General features: G+C 31.1%; 1 protein-coding gene across 1 annotated transcript in view; it reads right to left on the reverse strand.

Moving 5' to 3' along the window:
- The window catches only part of LOC142320198 (intraflagellar transport protein 81 homolog), a 35,112-nt gene continuing 12,646 nt past the window's right edge, over nt 1–22,466 (reverse strand). Inside the window, exons 6-13 of the mRNA XM_075357882.1 lie at nt 20,695–20,858; nt 14,943–15,128; nt 11,572–11,781; nt 10,211–10,343; nt 8,071–8,186; nt 4,456–4,604; nt 1,451–1,579; nt 1–156 (exon numbers count right to left, since the gene is read on the reverse strand). Of these exons, the coding sequence (XP_075213997.1) occupies nt 60–156; nt 1,451–1,579; nt 4,456–4,604; nt 8,071–8,186; nt 10,211–10,343; nt 11,572–11,781; nt 14,943–15,128; nt 20,695–20,858 (1,184 nt within the window). The 3' untranslated portion in view covers nt 1–59. The remainder of the gene's footprint in view (nt 157–1,450; nt 1,580–4,455; nt 4,605–8,070; nt 8,187–10,210; nt 10,344–11,571; nt 11,782–14,942; nt 15,129–20,694; nt 20,859–22,466) is intronic.

A 22,466-nucleotide genomic window follows, 5' to 3' on the forward strand; every position in this document is an offset into this window, starting at 1 on the left:
ATAATTACTTTTTTAACTAATGTAAAATTCTATCTTTTTTAGATTTCTTTTCTGTTGAATTACTGCAATACTAAAGTTTCAGCTCCTTTTTCTAAATGTAAAATTCCATAATTTCTTTGAGCTTCTTCCATACATTGCTTCTTACATTCCAGTAACCTGTGAAAAGAAAGTAATATTTATTAATAAATTAGGAAACTTTATAGGCATTAAAAATATATTCCTTACAATAATGATTCACTTTCAAAAATCAGAAGGAAATTGCTGGACTGCTACTCACTTTTGTGTGTAAAGGTCCTTGTGAAATATGAAAATAACATTGTGTTGAGAATCCATCACACTATTCAACAAAACAACGGCCTAGGCATTTTTCTTTTGGATGCATTTAATTTTTTTGAATTTAAAAGTTAATGGCATGTGAATTTTGGAAATTAGTGTTCAGTTAAAGATTAGAAATACACCAATTTGAGGAGTATGAGAAAAGTTTTGTATGGTTTGTAACAAAACTTGACCTTTTTTCGTATCTGCTCTTAAGATGTATCTAACAAATAACATAGTTATTCTGTTATCAGTATTTTTATTGCATAAATTTAAAAAAGTGTATAAAAGTATATGTTTGGAGTGTCGCTTTATATGGAAGTGAAACTTGGACAATCGGAGTATCTGAGAAGAAAAGATTAGAAGCTTTTGAAATGTGGTGCTATAGGAGAATGTTAAAAATCAGATGGGTGGATAAAGTGACGAAGAGGTATTGCGGCAAATAGATGAAGAAAGAAGCATTTGGAAAAATATAGTTAAAAGAAGAGACAGACTTATAGGCCACATACTAAGGCATCCTGGAATAGTCGCTTTAATATTGGAAGGAAATAATACAGGTAGAAGGAAAAAATTGTGTAGGCAGTCCACGTTTGGAATATGTAAAACAAATTGTTAGGGATGTAGGATGTAGAGGGTATACTGAAATGAAACAACTAGCACTAGATAGGGAATCTTGGAGAGCTGCATCAAACCAGTCAAATGACTGAAGACAAAAAAAAAAAACATTAATTCAGGTAATTCTCACTATAAAAAAATTAATGAGGATATGTTACTAAAAGTGTCTATCTCCCTTCTTTGACAGGTGTAATCACTTAGATAAAGACGTGAACAGCTACATTTTATCAACTTATCTCTTCTATGTGTACCTTTCATGTTTTAAACTAGAAAACATCAGAAAAGCAAATTCAAGACTGCTGAGCCTTGGAGTTTATTTCTGTTTACCATTTATTGTGTAGATGGTGTACATAGAGCTATGAACATAGCACTATTTTCTTCATTAAGGGTGATTGATGAACAATAATTATCACAATACTTTTGATAATAGTATAAAGAAAATTATTAAATATATTTATATATCTATTGTAATATATTTGGTAGGTTTATTTGGGTCAAAATTGTATTCTAAGTTACATACTCTTTTAAATTTGTCCATATTTGTCGTTGATGTTTACTTTTTTCTTGAGTTTCACGAACTACTGTCTGTTCTTCTTTTAACTGTCTACTGATTCGTTCTTGTTCTGTTATTCTTTGACTTAATTTCTCCCTAGAGTGAAAACAAAAATTTAGTTTTGGAAATTTTATATTATGATTATTTAGTGCTGGTGCACATATATGAAATGAATATTCCAACATACCAAGCAAGCATAAAACATGTATTTTCAACATCAGAATCATTTAACTAGAAAAATATCAGAACTCAGTATTTTTGTTTTTAACAATAATTATTAATAATTTAGTTTGACTTATTTAACAAAACCTGTCTGTAACAAGTGAAAAATATTTTCCTTTATTTATTTTTATACAAATTACAATTAAAAATTAAGAAGGTAGTCTTACAAGATGAACGATGCCTATATAACAATGAGTTTTGTTTTATTATACTACACAGTTTATTTACAATCATCAAAATAATATCTATTTCAGTGTAATTAGTGGTGGTGGGTGGAGTCATGTTAATTAGAGTACTGAACCTAGTTTCCTAATCGAATTCATTATATATTACTATACAATTTTGTAAACCATAAACCTCCACTTACTCTTAATATTTCCTTTTGTAGTGTAATTTTTCTAACTATTGTATATAGTAAATTTGTTCTTTCTTTTATTTTACAGTGAATTTATTTTTTCAAAATAAATTCTTTTTTAATCTAAGGAACCTTTTTTCACATTATTTCAGACTACAAGACTGTATATGAGATTTAATTTAAAAAATGTGGAATTTAGTTTTTAGTTTTTCTCAAAAAATCTTATTTATTCATCAATATTGATTTTGTCACTATCAAATTACTCCTTTCAGATGTAATACAGTTGATGACAGCACTTTTTCCAATCTTTCCAACATGACCTTGGATTCCTTAGATTCTTCTTCATTGATGGCAGAAACATCAAGCATTGCTTGATTTGCCCAAAGCATCTTTTTTGGCATGTAGATGATTAAAAATTTGCTGCTGTTCCATGTTGCTTGAGGTTTGAATGGTTTATTAGCCAGGGTGAAAAACTGTACCCAGAATCCCACTGTAAGCACACTGAACTGTTGTGTTGAGGATAATAGATCTAATTGGGCTTCACCACCACATCCTGGACACTTCCAGACCAATCAGCGCTTACATACTTCATCCACATTACAATTAGCTTGTATATTAAGGCTGGCATACAAATTAATTTTTATTTTTGAGCCTTACAGCTCTACTGTAGCTATTACTAGCTACAATAGAAGAATCTTCCTGTTATGAGCTAAGGCTGCACAGTGAGCGAAGATTGACATGAAGGGAGTAGGGAGAGTCCAAGTAGGAGGCAGAGGGAACAATGAACAAGTTGTAACTTGAATGATTGTTATTGTTGCACTATAATTACATCTGCCTGTACTTGTATCTTCAGTTTTTCCAGATACCACTCCTGTCAGGGTGTATATATATATATATATATAAATGCCTAGATGTGTGCTTGTTTATTCACTTCAACAGCCTTACATTCTTAGCTTTACAAATATTCTATCCTTTTAGATAATCAGCATCCCTTTACTGTTGGTTGTAAAGGTAGCCCAAATATCTATAATAAATGTGACTATAATAAACAGACTTTTCATACTGGGAGCAGCAAATAAGTTTTCAGGAACAACTTCTTCCATGATTAGAATACAAACTGCGATATCCAAATTGTACTTTTACTTATAAAATAAATATGATTTAAAAATGTCTGGAATATTTCAATCATTATTACCTAAGAGAATGTTGTGTTTCTTTCTTGATCTAATAATATAAAATACTTCAAACTTGTTGTGTATTAGTTTTTTGGACAGACTTGAGTGAAAGGAAACTCATCAGGGATATATTTTACAAAATATAAGATTTAATAAAGCTGGTCATTATCAGATGCAAAAAGTAGACATTAAATCTGAAATATATATATATGTCTTTAACCATTTCAATTAAAAGATTTTGATTACATGTATTTGCTGCTATATTTATCATGGTACAGATCTTTTCTACATAATTACATTTATGATGGGGATATTTTTTTTTAATAAGCTATCATATATAATGTGTAAAATATAATAGTGGATGATAAAATATATTTTTGCAGCAGTTACATTTTTTTTTTAGTTTCCATCATAAGGCTTGTCCTTGACTAAAAGCCGTTGCATTTACATTTAGGCAATATGTGTAAAATATAATGATTTTGGTAGGTAGTTTCTAGTTTTTTTGACACTGTAAATTGATGTTTTAGAACTTAAATTTAAAAAAGTAAACGAAAAAACTAATTTAGTAAAATAGAAGATAAATAACATAAATTATTAAAAACTGTTCCGTCCTTTGTGATAATAAGTATCTAAAAATTTATAGAAACTTTTTGCAAATTAAAACGGTCGGGATTTGAAACTGGAACCTCTGGTTGAAATCAACAAATATGACATTCCTGCTAGAAGTTTGTATCGGGTAAGTTTTAATCGTGTATATTTTCCATGTACTCTTAAACTACTTGTCATTCTAGTGTGCCAACCAATTTAAAAATACCAATAAAATGCCTCATATTTAAAATGAAACAATTTAATAAATTATGTTTCTTATCTTACCCTATGATGCATACAGAAACTAGGTCAGATCAATCTCTCAGAAACAATTGTGATTAGCTAAAACAATGTTTTAATGCTGACATTACGTCAGCCAAAAAAGTTCTTTACTTTCATCTCTTGCTTGTTAAATGGTATCAGATTAGACAAGACTGGTTCACACATCCTTTTTAGTACTTATGAGATAAATTATATACCACCAAAATTACAATATTTATTTTTAATTTTAATAATATACTAATAATAAATCAGATCTATTTTTAACAATACAAACCAGCAATTCTGGATTACAAATTAACAGAGGAAAAATAATTCTCAAAAATGTGTGATCTTTTGTCTACTATTAGTACCTCAGAGACTGTGTTGTTCCCTTTTCAATGTACAACCGCATTTCTTCAGATACCCGTTGCATTCTAACTTGTAGAATAATACTTTTTGCTGATAGTAAAGTACGTTGTGATTCAGCACTTTCCTGTTCTTCTCGCAGTCCTCTGACTTCCTTTTATTTGTTATTATTACCATAAAAACAAACATAAAAAATTTAATTATTTCATTTTAGTTAATTTTCAAGGTCTTATCTTATTTCTATTTCTAAAAATACTAAGTTACATTTGGAAATCTGATGTATAAAATATCTTTTCCAGAGCTAACTTATTAATAAATTACTATTAGAAGAAAAATTAGCATAAACATCAACAAAAAAAAATTGAACTGTCAAAAATTGTTTGTTACCTTCCCCATAAGAAGTGAAAAGATCCACTGAATCGTGCGATTGATTTACGGAGATATTTTATCAGATCTCCACTCCGTAGTGGAGATCTGATAAAATGCAATTTTTTTCTTTAGTTTTTCCAAATATCTTAACAACATCGCTATACCAAAATTAAGCTATACCAAATTCTGAACAAAAATGGTTCCTACATATTTTTTTGTTAAAGTTAATGGTTGTGGAAATATGGTTGAAATAAATTTCATTGAATCTCCACTGGCAAGAGATAGGATAGGGGAAATTGAGTAGCTGGTGGAGGGCTCAAGGGATCAGCCACCTATGTTATTGATTATTACTACATTTTTGTATTGTTTCATGTTGTACCTTTTTTATATATATGTTTATTTTATATAAGCAGGAAGATACCTGTTTAGTGATGAATATGCATAATGGAATGTGTGTCATAGTTGTGCGTAGACAAAGATGGTGAACTAATTGAATTGACTAAAAATAAAAAAGGGATTTACCAAATTAAGAAATATAGTGAAATCCAAGTGCATAGTGAATGTCTTAAGAACTTCACACAGAATCCTAAACCACCCTCAATACCTCAAAATTAGTTTTCTACAAGACAACCTCATTCTTTATTTAAATTCAAAACTTTATGTTTTCTTTGTGGTCACAAGTGTAGAGAGACATCTAAATCACGAAATCTTCGATACTAAGAATGATGAAGAAAGTACTCGTTGAAAATGTTAGTGATTTTACAAGAAAGAGACAGTGCCATTGGGGAGAAAGAGTGCTTCTGACAATCTCATTAATATGGATGGATCATACTGCTGGTATTGTTATTCCAGGTGAAAAGTTTTACAATACCAAGAGGGGGATCAACTGCTGATGAGGAAAGACTGGTTACCTTTGAGAAATTATACCAGTATTTGGAAGATAATAATGAATGACAGAATTGTCTAAAAAAGTTGAATCAGTTATTTTGCGATTAAATTCTTACATTGAGCCTTATTCTGACATCCAATTGAAGAGAAAACTGGTCCAGCATCATGGGAGTAGCATTTATACTTCAGAATTACTTGGGAAAAATAGTGTCATTTACTTCACTGATACAGTTTGTCAGACTTGCTACCAAAATTGGAAAGTGGGCAAAGTGGATGAATAAATGAAATTGATCAAAACTGCAACTGCGGTAATTTGCTGTGATGTGAAGGCTTGAAATTATGATTGTCATAGTTTCCAAATCCATTCTGGAAGTGCCAACCTAATTTTTGAATTGATTTAGGTACTGATCCACAAAACTATCCACCTTAAAGCACCACCAGGAGAAAAGAAAAAGACATTGGTAGAAAAACTTGTACCATTTGTCATATAATTTCTACTGCTCAGCTACGGTCATTTGTGATTTGTGTCTCTTGTACTGTTTGATACTGCTGTGTGCTTTCACAGAATGTTAGGTTGAAGTTTATCTATATTTGCTAATATGGTTCTGTATGATAGGTAAAGAAAAGTAATGAAATATGATCCTACAAGGCTACTACCGTATTGGGAAAGGCTCTCCCAATCGATTTACTGGTGAAAGTTCAGGCAGCCATGTGGAGATTGCGAAGAGGTCAGGAGGCTGAGGTTTTTGGGATGTAGTTTTGAGCCAGGCCACCACCGAAGCAGAATGGTGATCACAATGCACTGGATATTAATTTTGAACAGTTGCCCACCTCCCACCTGCAAAAGAGGCTTCAGAGCCTCACCCATGGCAGCACAAATGGAACACCACGGTTTAAGGGACGATCCTTGTATAAATTTATACAAGATCTGGGGGATGGTACGCCTCAAGTTCATTTTTAACGGCAATAGGGGCCTAGGTGCTCAGCAACCATGTTAATTTGTGACAATATCTGTTCAGGTTCTGCCTGGCAACTGAGCTGTGTGTCTGCGGACCCAGTTTCCAGTTCGATTGCCCCGCTCTTGGGGTGGGGCCAGAACTCGGGCCACCCTGAAACTTAGAGGTTAAGGGGAAAATTGGCCACTCAAACTGCAAGTCAATGTGGCGTGAGCCGCATTTTCAGACCCGTGTGTAAGTTCCTTGATGCGGTTGTGTTGTTCAATCAGCATCAGTAGCTTATTAAAGGAAGGCAGCTATATGAGGCTACCTTCAAGGAATAGTCGGCTATCGGTCAATAGCTAGCTCCAAGCAATATAAATGGTGGACTGGCATTCAGCGACCTAGGCGTGGCAGCAAATTGCTGTATTTAGATTTTACGATGACAAGTTAAATTTTATATTTACGCTAGTCATATATTATAATATAGACGGGGTGTGCCTAACCAATTTAATATATGACAAATGAACCATTGGACACAAAATATAATGGTGTATTTACCAAGCTTATACCTTTCACGCTATTAGGTTAGCTCTGGGAGCTAAATAGTATATTGGTCGCTAACTGTTTTGAGGCACAGTAGCCCTTCATGGCATGGACATTCGATCTTATACTTTAAAGCGATCAAATGGGGTAACGATGGAAGAAATGTTAGTAAACCAAATACCCTATGGAGTGGTATTACCTGAAATTTATTAAATCTAAAATTTTCATTTATTTTTACAAGTTTTCTGATAAATTAAAATCGAGAACCTTTCATCTGATATTGTTATCCAATTGAAATCACAGTTTCCAAAGCTGTTCAAAACTCTCTATGTCCTTAAAAAACTATAGAATACATTTCGAATTGGGTACCAAATGTTCTTAGTTTTATTTTCTGAAACGAGTGTAATGGCCTGCACAAATAGCTTAAATTCCTCTTATTGTGATTTTTTCTGTTTTCATTTGATTGGATTGATAATAAATACCTGCAGATGATAGATGTCATATTGGCAAGAGAATCCGTAACAGAAAATCAAAAGAAATTTAATGACTTAAAATTTATGATACTTAATATCTGGGGATCCAGCAAAAGCTCACAGTTGTATCACATTGAGTTATTTCAGAGCTTGAATTGTGTGATAGTAAATATACCAGTCATTAAAAAAAAAACTGGTAATCATTTTGAATTCTGGCACAGGCAAATTTAATTGAATGCATTTTAAATTAAATTGGTTTATTTGAATTTTCAGTACTGTATTGAGTTCATAATTTGTATTGTTTTATGTTGAAAGAATTTAACAAATTTACGTATTTTCACTTACTGTATTAATATATATAGAATTGTGTATTACTATAAGTGTATATTATCTTTTGTTGCTGTCATACCTGTTCTAATTTTGCAGAACCACTATCTAGAGCTGCAGCAGTACGATCATATATTCGTTTTTGTTCATCATAGGTGGCAGTCATTTCTTGAACTTTCTCTCTCAGTGGCCGAAGATCTGGAACATAAAAATCATAAACATAAAAATAGTTCATTCTGTTGTTTTCTAGTTTCCATATTTTTATATGTTGATCGATACGGAATTTTTATAAAATCTTCGGTATTATTCATTGATGAAAAATTTAGTTTGGAACTTTTGTTTTATGGATTCGTATCTTACAGAATGCCCATTTTCTTGTGTCGTTTAGTTATCTTTTTTGAATTAATAAAAATTCAATAAATGTACGAGGGTTATTTTTTTTAAGGTCTGATCGGTCGCGAAATAAAAAATCGGATGAACCTTTGCGCATATGTATTGCTCAACGTCTCTAGTATGGCCTTCAATCACGCCGCGTCACTTCGTTTAGTTCTGAACACGCAGCTAGCACGTAAACATGTCTACAACAATAGCATCCCCCGCCAAGTGTGAAGTGCGTGCGGTAATTCTATTTCTTCAGGCTGAGGGGTGTAATGCAGCTGAAATTCATCGACGAATACGTAATGTGTACGGTGAAACTTCAATGAGTGACAGCAAAGTGCGACAATGGTGCAGGAACTTTAAAGCAGGACGTACAGATGTTCATGATGCAGGCGGTCAGGGAAGGAAGCGAGTGTCAACCGATGATCTCGTTGAGCGAGTGGTTGAGGCAATTCGAGAAAATCGTCGGTTCACAATTTCTGTATTGAGTGTTTCGTTCCTGAAATTTCAAGGTAAGCTCTACACCATTGTGAGAGAAAGACTTCAGTACCGCAAACCTTGTGCGAGATGGGTTCCCAAGATGCTGTCCGACCATCAGAAAACAATGAGAATGAGCGTCTCCCTAACGTTTCTCCAGCGCTACCATAATGAAGGAGAAGATTTTTTGGACAAAATTGTCACAGGGAACGAGATATGGGTCCATTTCGAAACTGACGAAACAAAAGAAAAAAGAACAATCCAAACAGTGGATGCATTTTCATTCTCCCAGTAAACCAAAGACGTTCAAGCGAACCTTCTCCAATAGAAAGTGAATGGCTACTGTGTTCTGGGACCGGAATGGAGTTCTCTTGGTGGAATTCATGGAACGTGGCACGACCATCACTGCAGCCTCATACTACGTGACTCTTCAACATCTACGAAGGGCAATTCAGAATAAGCGGAGAGGAATGTTGTCATCAGTCATTGTCTTTCTCTATGACAATGCTCGGCCGCACACTGCAGCAGTAACAAAGAAGCTCCTGCAGCGTTTTAGTTGGGAAGTGTTTGATCACCCACCATACAACCCGGACTTGGCTCCATCCAATTTTCACCTCTTTGCTCTCATGAAACGCTGGCTAGGAGGACAACATTTTGGCACAGACATCGAGCTGCAGACCAGCGTAGAACATGGCTGAAAACACAGGCAGCTCCGTTCTATGACGAGGGTATTGGAAAGTTGGTACCACGCTACCACAAATGTCTAAATCGGAGTGGAGACTATGTAGAGAAATAGTGTAACTATCTCTTAATACTTGTTACAAACAAAAAAATTGTTATTTTCACTGTGGTTTTAATTTCGTGACCGATCGGACTTGAAAAAATAACCATCATATTATTTCAATTTTGTTTCCTTTTACAGTAGTAAGCCATAAAACCAAACAACATATTTCAGAAAAACTTTCAAAATAAAAACATTTATTTCATAATTAGATATAGAATAATTTGTACTGAGTGGTAAACACTTCATAGAATTTAGGATTTCAAACTTCACTTCATAGAATTTCAAATCTTTAAAATTTAGTAACAAAAGAACTATTTTTTTGGAAATAAATTAAAACATAATACATATATTAAGTTATGCACTTCAGAAAGATTTAGAAATGATATGATTGTTTTTTTAATAAAACATTAAAGATATTCAGTTTTATCTTAGTTTTTAAGTAATACATTATTTTCAAAAAATCTTAGTATAAGTACACTTTATTGCACATATTTTCATTTCACTATCCCATTAAACAGGTTAATTTATTTTTTTTCAGTAAGTGAGTTCCACAATTTTTTAAATGAAAATTTAGCCATATTACCATTAATAAGTGGTGCTAACTGTGCTTTGCGAGATGATATTTGAGCAAGCAGTTGAGATACCAATGTTGCCAACTCCTCTCTTGAATGCCCTTTAACATCTTGAGGCTGATTTTGCAGTCCTTGTAAATTATCCTGTGTAGATAAAAAATATATCAATATATTGTTATTCTACAATTAACTTTTTAAATTGAATGATAATTTTATTGTTATAAAAACCAATGATGTTCCAACTTATAGTCTTATAGTCTTAAGTCCACTACTTATAGTCTTAAGTCCACCAAGAATATCTAAGATAGTAGAAAAACTGAGGCATTTTGTTTTGTGGTAGAAAATAAGGATATCATCTCTTAACCCATGTTTTTGTATCAGAAGTAGTTGCAATTTGATTTGCTTTAATTAGACTACAAATTTACTAAGAAGAAAGTGTTAAAACACAACATAAATTAATTGCATACCTTGGCCTAAGACAATTTTTTCAAGGATAAACAACCAGGATGCAAGTTTTACATTAGAAGTCTCAAGATCGATATATTATAAGAAGATATAACTGGTAAAAAATTTCAGATCTGGCACATGTGAATTGATGCTAACTGAAAAGAAAAATGGATTGTTTAAGTGATAAAAGATGTGACTCAAAATTGTATGGCCTTTTTCTTTACAATTGTGTTATATTAATTTTATAATTGAAAAGTAATATGTACAGTATATTCAAGCTTTGTTAGTGTAGATTTTTAGATATTTAGATACAATATGGAATAATTGTACTGTAGCACCAGAGTGTAGTGACACACACTAAAACAATAAGATTCAGTCATTAAAAGCTACATTGAAGAAAATAATATAAAAAATATTACATATAATAAAGCCTATATCAATTTTAAAATGTTTTAATTATAACAATGGTTATTGAATGAATGAAAAATGCTTAATAAAAAGGCCCTAAAAATTAAATTCTTTCAATGAATTGCATTTCATTCTTTTTTTCCATTACTAAGTAATGCAATTACTACAAATATATGTATAAAGTTAATTAAAGTGAACTTAGTTGTTTAGTCATATTTTTAATCGTTTTTATCAAAACATTTTGTTTTTCCTTTACTGATGTAAGTTGATTTTATTGATTCACTGCCACAAGCTGGAATGGTAGCTTTGTGTTTATATCTCACCTAGAAAGAGGTTATTATTAGCCATTTCCATCTAATTTTTCTATGAATATTCATTTACTTAGAATTTGAATCTGGGTTCCGCAGCATCACAGAACTGGATCTTTTATTACTAATTAGCATATGTATAGGGTCTAACAGATCACTAAAACATGTTGAAATAAATTAAATAAAAATTAATTTAACTGTGTTGTTACCCCTGATTCACTGAGTTCATTTTGTTTTGCTTTCAATATATCCAGTGTTCTTGCTAGCACGCCACCCTCAGCTTTTAACTGGGCTAATTCTGCTCTGTGCTTTTTATATACTGTGCTACGAGCTCTCAATTTACTAACATAACGTTTAAAATCTTCTCCTCTTAATATTCCACCTCCACCACCTGCCTCACGAACAGCTTCTTGCTTCTCCTATAACACATTATTACATGTATTATTAAAAATAGCTACTTTATTTGTCAAGAAAAAACAATAACAAACATACGTTTTTCCTTATTATAAACATTTTCTCATTAACCTTTTGAAAATGTTTTAAACATTTTTTTTTCAAGAACAACCCTTTAATTTAACAGGATTATTCCTTAGAAATTGTCCAACTGACATCCAGTTGGATAAGGACATTCAGAAAAGACTAGCTGCGTAAAAGCTAATGACAGTTTTTTAAATTTTTTTTCAGATTGCATAATATTATGTTTAGTTTAAAAGCTCGGAAAAGGGGAATTTTATATTTGTTTCCTGTAGTTTTTTTTAGGACATTTTAGAAATAAAATTAATTTCATACATCAACAAGCAAAGTGTAGCATTTCACACATCTTTCAAGTACCGGGTAAGTCAAATAGAACTTAAAAAATTTAAAAGCATATAAAAATTTATTGAGATAACTTACTGATTCAGTTCATCGTCTCATTTCATACAAAGTTTGTCACCCAATATTCACTTTGATATAATATGGCTTCCATTTGTAATGCAACATACATTCTACCTGAATATAGACATTCCAAATTGTAGCCAACAAATCCAGGTGTACCTATGCCCTAATTCGAAATCTAAAATCAGTAGATAAAGATGGTACACAAACCTGATCTTTAATAAAACCCCCACAAGAAAAAATCTAGTGGAGTCAAATCTGGTGAGTGAGATGGCCGTGCAACTAGACCTTCACAATCAATCCGCCGACCTGGGAATCTAGTATCAAGAAAATCTTAGATTTCTAGGAGGTAGTGCAGTGATGCCACAACTTGTTGATAGTAATGGCATTCATCATGGTCATCATCATCATTTAACGGAGGAATGAGAAAATTTTGAAGCATGTCCAGATAAAACGATACCATTTACGGTTGCCTCCTGGAAGAATAATGGGCCGTAACAGTGTTTGTTTGCTTAGGGTACAAAAACCAATTGACCTTAGGGCCATAACAATGTGCTGCAAAGTTTTATGAGGGTTTTCGCTGTCCCATATACAGGAGTTATGAGTGTTCATCTTGCCACTGATGTGAAACATTGACTCGTCACTAAAAACTACATTGTGTAAAATACATTGTCTGCAATTTTATTTCCAATTTATCATTTCCACATAAAACTGCAGCTGAGCAACTGACATCATCTGCAATATGTTGTTAATTATGGCTTAATTTGTATGTAAGTACAATTGTTTATAAATAGTAATTTGTAGATTACTAGCCTGATGTGATACATGTCAAGTTGATTTCTTCAGACTATGTGCAATGCTTTCTCTAAGTTGTTCCAGAGCAGCTTCAGGAATGTGTGGGTGTACTGGTGATTTTGTCTGTTTAACAGAAAAACCTGTCTCAATGAAGGTTTTTGTCTATTATTTATAATTGTATGCCTACTAGAAGGCTCCCTACCATACTCTCTATGAAAATTACATCGAACTGCAAATCGTGAAACCAAAACACACAGCGAGCATGTTCCACACCAGTAAATGTATCCATTTTTAACAGCGCTGGTGGCCAAATAAACTACATGAGTCAAAACTTGATGTATTTTACTATGAAATGGACCTCAGTCAAACCTATAACTTATCTAAATAAATTTTTATTTATCCTTTTAAAGTTGTGAAGCCCTTTTTGAATCACCCAGTACTTAACATTTCTTATAGTATTGTAGGTGACATGTTACATTTGTAGAGCTATCTTTTACACATTCATAACTGATTCTGTTGGTTTCAAAATTTCACGTTTCAAATTAATTGGCTGTCTTGGATTTTTTTTAAGGAATTGTTGATTTTCTTTTTTCAACCCTTAATTCACTATTGAAAATTTATTAATTAAGCTAGTTATTATTTATTTAATCAAAGTTAATAATTATGACATCTCTGAAGTATGTAATGTAAAAGTATAAGATATCTTATATTTTTATATTATATAAATTTTTTTTTATAATGTCTTTTTTTGCAAGTAAGCAAAGATTAAGTACAGTAACAGAAATCATCTAAAATGTTATGATAAAATATTGTAAAAAAAAAGGTTCACTGAACAGTACTAGCAAAATAAGAAAACAGATCGTTAATCTTCGCTATAAAATTATTCATGTTTAAAAATACTCTAATAAATTAATTCAGGGTAAGTGGAATGGTCAAAGAAAAAAATCTGTAATAAATGGTTAAAGTGAAAAAATCTGATGGAATCTAAAACAGATGGCTATTTCTTAAGTTGCCTTGTGGTCAGCAGTGAATCTTAGGTGAAAGTATTACTATAAAAATGACACAAATAAATTCCCTCTTGAAGTGAATAGTAAAGTTAAAAAATTAATATGCACCGCATTAAAGATCTAAACTTAAAACTGAAAAAATTGCAAAGATCCACATAGAGTAAAATGAATAAATAAAACGCTAATGTATACTTCTGAGTTAATTGATTGCTTTCAAGGAAATCTTTCTTAAAAATACTAATTCCCAAAATTATTTCAAATATCAGAAAGAAACCAGATTAAAAGATATTTCAGATTTTTTTTAAATTCCAATCACATGTACTTATAATCATTTAAATATACGTATATTATATGTCCAAAATAATATTACAATATTTCCTATATTATATACAAAATATTACTTATATTTCCAGTTTCCATATATATCACATAAATTACACCTAAATCAAAGTCAAACATTCCAGAGGTCAATTACACCCCATTCATTTTTTTTAAAGGAAAAAATGAATTGTCAATTTATTAAATTTTCACTAGTTCATACTAAGAAATTGAGATAGGGCAAAGCTAAACCAAATTATCAAATTTTTTCCCCAAAAGATTATTCATCTGTAATGGTTTTTTAAAACATAAGCCATTTTAAACATGATTTGTTTACTTGATTTTTAACTGGTCTACCTAATTCTCTCTCTCTCTCCCCAAAATAGTAAAATTTCTTAAAGTTAGTTAGTGGCTTAATAGTAAACTTACCAATTTAGATAAAAAGCTTTTAAAATCCATGCATATATCTCAGTTATAAAATATTTTATCCTGTAATGAACTATCATCATTGCATCAAACTGATAGTTGTCATGATCAAATACCAACTTATCCTAATTTGTATAAATATATTGTATGTTTGTTACCTGTATTTCTTCTTGAAGCTTATTTAACTTTCCTTTTAATTCTGCAAATTCTTCTGCAATCGAATCCTTTTTACGTGCTATAATAGCTGCTTGTTGACGAAATGGTGCTAGTTTGTCATCAACTGGGTTTGAAGTTTGCAAATGCTGTTCAACTAACTGATTAACTTCACTACTTACTGCTTGTATCTAAAAATTATGATTATTTCTATTAAAGGATTAATTTTTTTAAGCCAAAAAATTAATTGAATCTTAGTAAATAAATACTTGTAATAGAGTAATGATCAGTGAAAAATTTTTTAAGACGTTATTCAAAATTATTACAGCATTTCCAAAGAAACACTTTTATCAATGTTTTATAACAAAAAATGAGTTTTAAAGTTTACTTATTTTAGGTTTTAAACTATTTTTATCAACTCATTTCCCTTTTTTTCCTGTTTTCAAGAAAATTAAAAAGCTGGGCACTCTTAAAAAACCATCATGTTAAATAAAATTTCATAGGAAATTACAATTTTCCATCTCATTTTTCATTACAGTTTTGTTCCACAATAAACAGGCAATTTTGAGTCTCATTAAATCATAGTCAACCAAACTCTTGAAAAATTTTAAATTATATCCATGGTTCTGGAAGACCAAATGATAATTTTTCCAATTTTCTGATGATATCCAACCTGGAGGACCAAAAAATTGAATTTAAATATACTTCTGCAGTTATTAATAGGTCGGACTGGAACATTATTGCTTCTTCACGGTTTTGTGTTGTTTTCTGTATTGACAAGTTTATTTAAAATCTTTCTAGAATCTTCATTACATCAGCAACACTTGAAGATTTTTGTTGGCATTTGTAGGTTTTTTGTAAAGTCAAATCGTTGTTTTTTAGGGGTTGTAGAAAAGTCTTCCCTTTTCAGATACTGCATATGTTTATTCTTAGAATACTGTTTATTACTTATACAAATTAATGTATTACGCTTTATTTTGACATAGTTTTCTTAATACTGCTTGTTAGTTGTTAAGGTAAAGCATTTAATGAGTTTCAATTTTGATGATCATGAAGCGCTACGCCAGATGACCAAAAATACGTCGAATAAATACACCACCTTGGTCTATCACCTCGGTTGGGTTTATATTATTTTAAATAATTTATTGTTCACTAGTTCATTCACGTAAATAAAAAGTCTTAGTTCAATTATCATTTAAATTATATTTACTATAATCTTGAACATTATTAATTTGTAACAAACACAAATTAGTCTTTGACGGGTGGGCAGAGATTGGCACTATTAAAAATTAAATTTTCTAAAATTATGCAAAATTCATTGATCAGCATAACAAAATGTGGTTAAATTAGCTATAATGCAGTCAATAGCAACTGATCTTGGGTTGATGATGTTACAGGCACCATTGTAGTTAGTGTCTGTTTTAAAGAGTTTCAGTAACATTTCATTTTTATTGAATAGTTTTTATGATGTTAATATATAACGATGCTGATTATTTTATATATGTTAATTTGATGTTTAATTTTTAACAGTGTCTTTGGTGACTACCATATAACTTAAAATCATCTATTTACTGATGAATAAAACATTAATAGGAAAAAATTGTAATTCACTATTAAATTGTAACTAACATAACAGTAGTTATGTTAAATAACTATGTTTTTCTAATTAAATCTGACGTTCATATTATTTGTGTTGAATTCATAGGTTTCATATGCTACTGGCAAATTTATATTTGTGGTTATATTGTTGAGAACAGCATATTTTAAAGGAAACCGCTTTAAAGTGGTTTTAGCAACTATGGAACCAATCAATTACAGTGGAGATGTTTGATAGTTCTACTAAGACATTTTACCATATTTTATTTTCTGTTTTTTAAAAATTGTTAATTAAACATTGACAAACATTTCTTATTTTTACTAACGAATGATATATTAAACTACTGTTTAAATGATAAATATTGCTTATAACTTTAAATTTTAATCAGTGGTTTAAGATATTCATTTATACGAGGTCTGTAAATGAAGTAATGAGACTGGTTCAGAAATAATTTTTATTTACAATCCAATTATACATGTACTCTATCACCTTCGAAATAGTTCCCTTGGGAAGCCACACAACGCTTCAAATGATTTTCCTACTCTTCATAGCAGTGTTGGTATCCTTTGAAGTGTTTTTTTAAAGTCGGGAACAGGAAAAAGTCGCAGGGACTCAAGTCAGGTGAATAAGGTGAGGAATACAGGAATGTTTTTCTTTGCCAAAAACTCATTGAGAGTGCAGTGTGACAAGGTGCATTGTCATGATGCAGCATTCAGTTGTTTTTGATGACTGTTCTCACATGGGTAACACGCTTTTCCACAGTCTTTCAAGAATTTCTTGGTTAACATATTGATTTATAGTCTGTCCTGTAGGCAAAAACTCCTTATGGACAATACCATTACTATCAAAGAAACAAATTAGCATGGTTTTGATTTTTGATTTGCTCATTTTTACTTTTTTGGGATGTGGTGAGTTTGAAGTGTACCACTCCTTGCTGTGGCATTTTGTTTCTGGGTTGTACTGAAATATCAAAGATTCATCACCAGTAATAACATTTTTTTAGAAAATCAGGATCAGTTTCAATTCGCCTTAGAAGATCGTGGGCACCCTTCTACTCTGTTGTTTTTCTGTTTAACTAAAAACTTTTTCTGTGGATAGTTCAAATTCAATTGTTCTGCATTCATTCAGACAGTTAATCGCCAGTTGTACCGTATCAAGTCTCTGATTCACTCAACATTGTCATCACTTTTTGATTCCTGACCATCTCAAAATACTTTAAACCACCTAAAAACTTGGGCTCGTGACAGACTGTCATCCCCATATGCCCTTTCAGTAGCATTCTCACAGAGTTTAACATAAAACTTGAATGGACAATGTTTCTCATAATTAGTATCACTCATTTTTGTAACACACAACAAAAACTCATTTCACAAAAAGTTTGTTTAAGTCTCACATGGCAACAATAACTAAAAATATTAATACCTAATATAAATCAGCTGTTCATATACCATCATACATGTTTACTAGCAACTTTACAGTGTTGCCATTTTGGATGCAAAAAAACTAGTCTCATTACTTAATTTATAGACCTCGTGATATACATAAAAAAAAAAAAAATTTTTTTTCTTTTTTGAAAATTAAACTAATTCATTAACATATTGACCACTGTGCTAATAAAATTTAATATTAAAATCAAATTTAAGCACGAAAACCCAGTAAATAGATAAGTTATTCCATATTAATGTAGAAATTTTTTTTTTTGCTTGATATATCACCACATAAGCTTGAAGCTTGTGTGTGGGATAAGGAAAATGGAATTATGTAGCATATGAAAAAATTCCATGCCTGACCCGGATTTAATCAATAATGTTAATTGAAAAAGTTAATTGGAATTAGTATAAGTTTAACTTATCCATTTAATGTGTTTTGATGCTTTAAATTTCATTTATTATTAAATGTACAAGGTTTGATAAAAAAATATGCGGAATTTTAGTTCCTCAAAATATCTTTATTCATCAATACTGATTTTTTCACTTTCAAAATATTCCTTTTTAGATACAATACATCTGGGTCAGTGCTTTTTCCAATCTTTGAAGCACCTCTGCAATGCAACTTCCTCTATGGTGTTTAGCTCCTTCAGCGATTCTATTTTTATCTCTTCAATGTTGGTAAAGCATCATCTTTCATGGTTCTTTTCAGCTTGGGGAGTAGAAAGAAGTCACAGGGGTCCAGGTTTAGTGAATACACAGGCTGAGGCATCATAACAGTGTTCTTTTTGACCAAAAATTCATGAACAAGCAGTGAAGTGCGAGCAGGTGAATTATCATGGTGCAATTGGCATGAATTGTTCACCACAAATCTGGGCATTTTCTTTTGACTGCTTCATGCAAACAGAACTTCCAGGTTAAATCCTTATTAAATCTCATAGTCATTCAGCCATTGTCCATAATCATTTTCTTTATTTTTTCAGTAATATTAGTTGTTGATGTGCTGAGATATCCAGGGTGCTCTTCTTCTTCATCTTCATAGCCCTCTTGGAAACATTTGTATCACTTGTAAATGCTTGTTTCATTCATAGATGAATCGCCAAAAACAACATTCAACATTTCCAATGCAGTGCTGCACTTCATTTCATTCTTAAAGAAAATTCTTTGATTAATTTTTTTCACTAATTAAAAATCATCGGCCATACCAAAACACATGTAACCTTTTCAACAGCTAACAATTAACTATTCAATATGGCTACCACTGTAAACATATGTTAGGGACAACTGTACCAACACAACAAAAAAAATGGGACTATTCAATTTATACAGCCCAGGAAATTTAATGATTTAGCTTATTTTTTGAGGTATACAAGTTTTCATTAAAGCCAAGGTTTAATACCCAAAGGGCACTAAAAAGATTTTGCAATATGATTTTATTTTTTATAATTTTTCAAAATAATTTCCTTCACACATTATACACTTCTCCATCCTTCAAAATCAGTCATCAAAGAAATTCTAATATGTTTTGTCAGAGATCTGGGTACATTCATCAACCCAAGCCCTTAAGAGGTCATCATGGCTCATAAAATACATCCCTTTAAGTCTGTTCTTCACCTGGGGGTACAGCGCAAAGTCACATGGAGTGAGGTCAGGACTGAGGGGAGAATGCTCTAACAGTTTTATTCCACTGCTGGTCAAATACGCTGAGCAACTTTTGGAGTATTATTGTGGTAAAGGTGTCCATCCTTGAATCCAGCTTCTTGATAGCTTTAATAACTTTAGACAGTTATTACTCTGTATCCCACCACTTCCCTGTCACTATCTTCTGAGCTTACAACATAACTCGCTCTAAAACTCCACATAAAAAAAATCACTCCCATTCTCTTATTCACTTTAGGGAGATTTCACATTTCTTTAGGCAGTTCACATAGGGAGATTTCCCGTTTTCAGTCTTTATCAGTATTTTCCATGTGATACTGTATCATGTGCCATCTGATCATCGGTCAAAATATGCGGCACTCAAAGGGTACAACAAAAAGCTTTTTTCAACTTGAAGGTGATATAGCATGAACTGCTTGTGCATTAATTTCTATGGATACCTCTATTTGTTGGTAGGTCACAAGCCTGTCATAAGCATTTTTCATATTTTTTTGTCTGTTTCCCTCTGTAACAGACAAAGACCATTGACCCAACCTTGTAGTGTCATCAAAGCCAAAATTCTCTTTCAAACTCTCACTACCACCTAAATATTGTTGTACAATGAAGACAATCCTCTCCGACCACAGAAGTAATTTTTTCTAATCACTGATCAACACTTAACCCGCATCCAAAATTGCCCAGTATTCAGTTTTCAACCACGAAAACATCATTACCTCTTTTCACTAATATAGCTAAAAAGCAAATGACACTGAAACAATGACTAGTGTGACAGGTTGGGAAACTGTCTAAACACATACTAACTTATATCCCCACCTGTGATGATCTGTTCCTTCATACTGCAGTACTTCCCTATTGCCCTTATATATATATATATATTATATATATATATATAATACAAAATTGTATATTTTTATTGTACAATTTTTAATGTGTACTTTAAAAATCCTGTTTTCATTCAAAAAAATGTTTAATGAAAACAGAATTTTTTAAAAATGAAGTGGCATATGATATGCATTCAATTTATTATAAACATTCAACACATTTTTGTTATGTGAACTTATTCTGTTATATTACCTTAGCATGTAGTGCATCAACATTGTTTCTGTTTAATGTTACATCAGAAACAACACTTTGCAGTACATCTACTTCTCTTTTTCTTTGTTCTATTTCTCTTGGCAATTTTTGTTTTGCTATGTAAGAAGTCATATTAGCTTCTTCTTCAAGTCTTTGTATTAATCCTGCAAGAAGTATTTATGATTTTATTTTCAGTGTACCATTTATTAAGAAATAGCTTTTTCCTGTTGTAGTAGAAATTTATTAATATGAAACTATTTGATTGTTTGGCTGATACCAAATAAGAGAAAATATTTTTTCTTACCATGATTTTTAACCTACTTACATTTTTTGACAATACCTGGGGGTAAAATGTTATTTAATTTTATGTACAGGTACTACTATTGGTGTCTGACATATTACACTAAGTTTATTTCATTTGGATAATATTTGACTGATAACTACACATTAGTGATATAATTGTTTAATTCTTTCAAACTAGGCATAATAACAATAAAATCTGGACACTGATGAATGCCAACTGATTATGATCAGGGAAACACATGAGGAAACTTGTCAGCCAACAATATGTGAAACGTCACAACTAGGAATTTTCAAAATGTTGTAATTTCACTTCAACCAAAAGACTGAATATGCATTGAGGCAAAATTTGGTGTCGTGGCTGTCACTAAAAACAAATAACTTGTTAGAAACATTTAAATCAGTGAAATGAAAATAGAATCTTTTAAAAATGAAATGGCATGTGATGAGTACAGTTATGACATTACAAACAAATCACAGTTACGATGTAATCATCAGAAAATGAGAAAATTACCATCTCAACCAAAAGGTAGCATAACAGTCAATTTAACATCAAGGTCATGTTGATCTTTTTATGTTTTTTTGTTTGAATCATGAGTCTTGTTTGAGACAATAAGGATGCAGTAATGTGTTGATATTAAAAGATCTGAATTTAGAGAGAGAAAGGAGATTACCATTAAATTAGGCTAACTGAAAGATAACCTAAAAAAATTGAGAAAATGTTTTTTTAAAATGTTTGAGGTACCTTTGAAGAAAATAGCAAAACATTTTAAGAGTTTGAAAAACTAGAACTAAAAAAAACTCTAAGGAATTTCTTCTTGAAGAAAACCAAACAGGAAAAAAGTTTATTCTAAAAGTATTAAGAATGAATAAAATCTAGAAGGAAAAGCACAAAAAAAAAATAATTCAATCAACTGTTGACATACCAGAGGTATTGATATATTAAATGAAAACTAAAACTAATTTAAGTGAGAGAAAAGAAAAACAAAATGGTCAAACCATAACATTATCGGAAAGATGGGATTAATTTTTGTGGGATGGGGTGGGATGGAGGGCTCCATCCCAGAAATTATTTTCATTTTTGGGATATTCATTATTTAAAAATTTAATGATTAAATTGGTATTTTTGATTGTTTTGTAAAACTATTTTTTATACTAGGAAAACAAATAATTTTTAATAAAATGTTCAGAATCATTGACTTTTTATTTATATTGTACTTAGTAAGTAATGAAAGGGTGTCAGTAAATTGGGGCACTTTGATAACATAATGAACAGTAAATGTTTTTAATTTAATTTTTAATTTGTTTAATTTTTAAACAAATTAAATCAACAAATTTTATTCTTAAAGCATTTAAACTGCATTATCAAAGTCCTCTATCTTAAGAATATATCTTTAGCTTTACATTTTTCACTTAGCTTTATATATCTTTCACTTACATTTATTGCATTATCTCCACAGGAATTCAATTAA

The sequence above is a fragment of the Lycorma delicatula genome, chromosome 2, assembly GCF_047948215.1.
Source record: "Lycorma delicatula isolate Av1 chromosome 2, ASM4794821v1, whole genome shotgun sequence".
NCBI classification, from domain to species: Eukaryota; Metazoa; Arthropoda; class Insecta; order Hemiptera; family Fulgoridae; genus Lycorma; species Lycorma delicatula.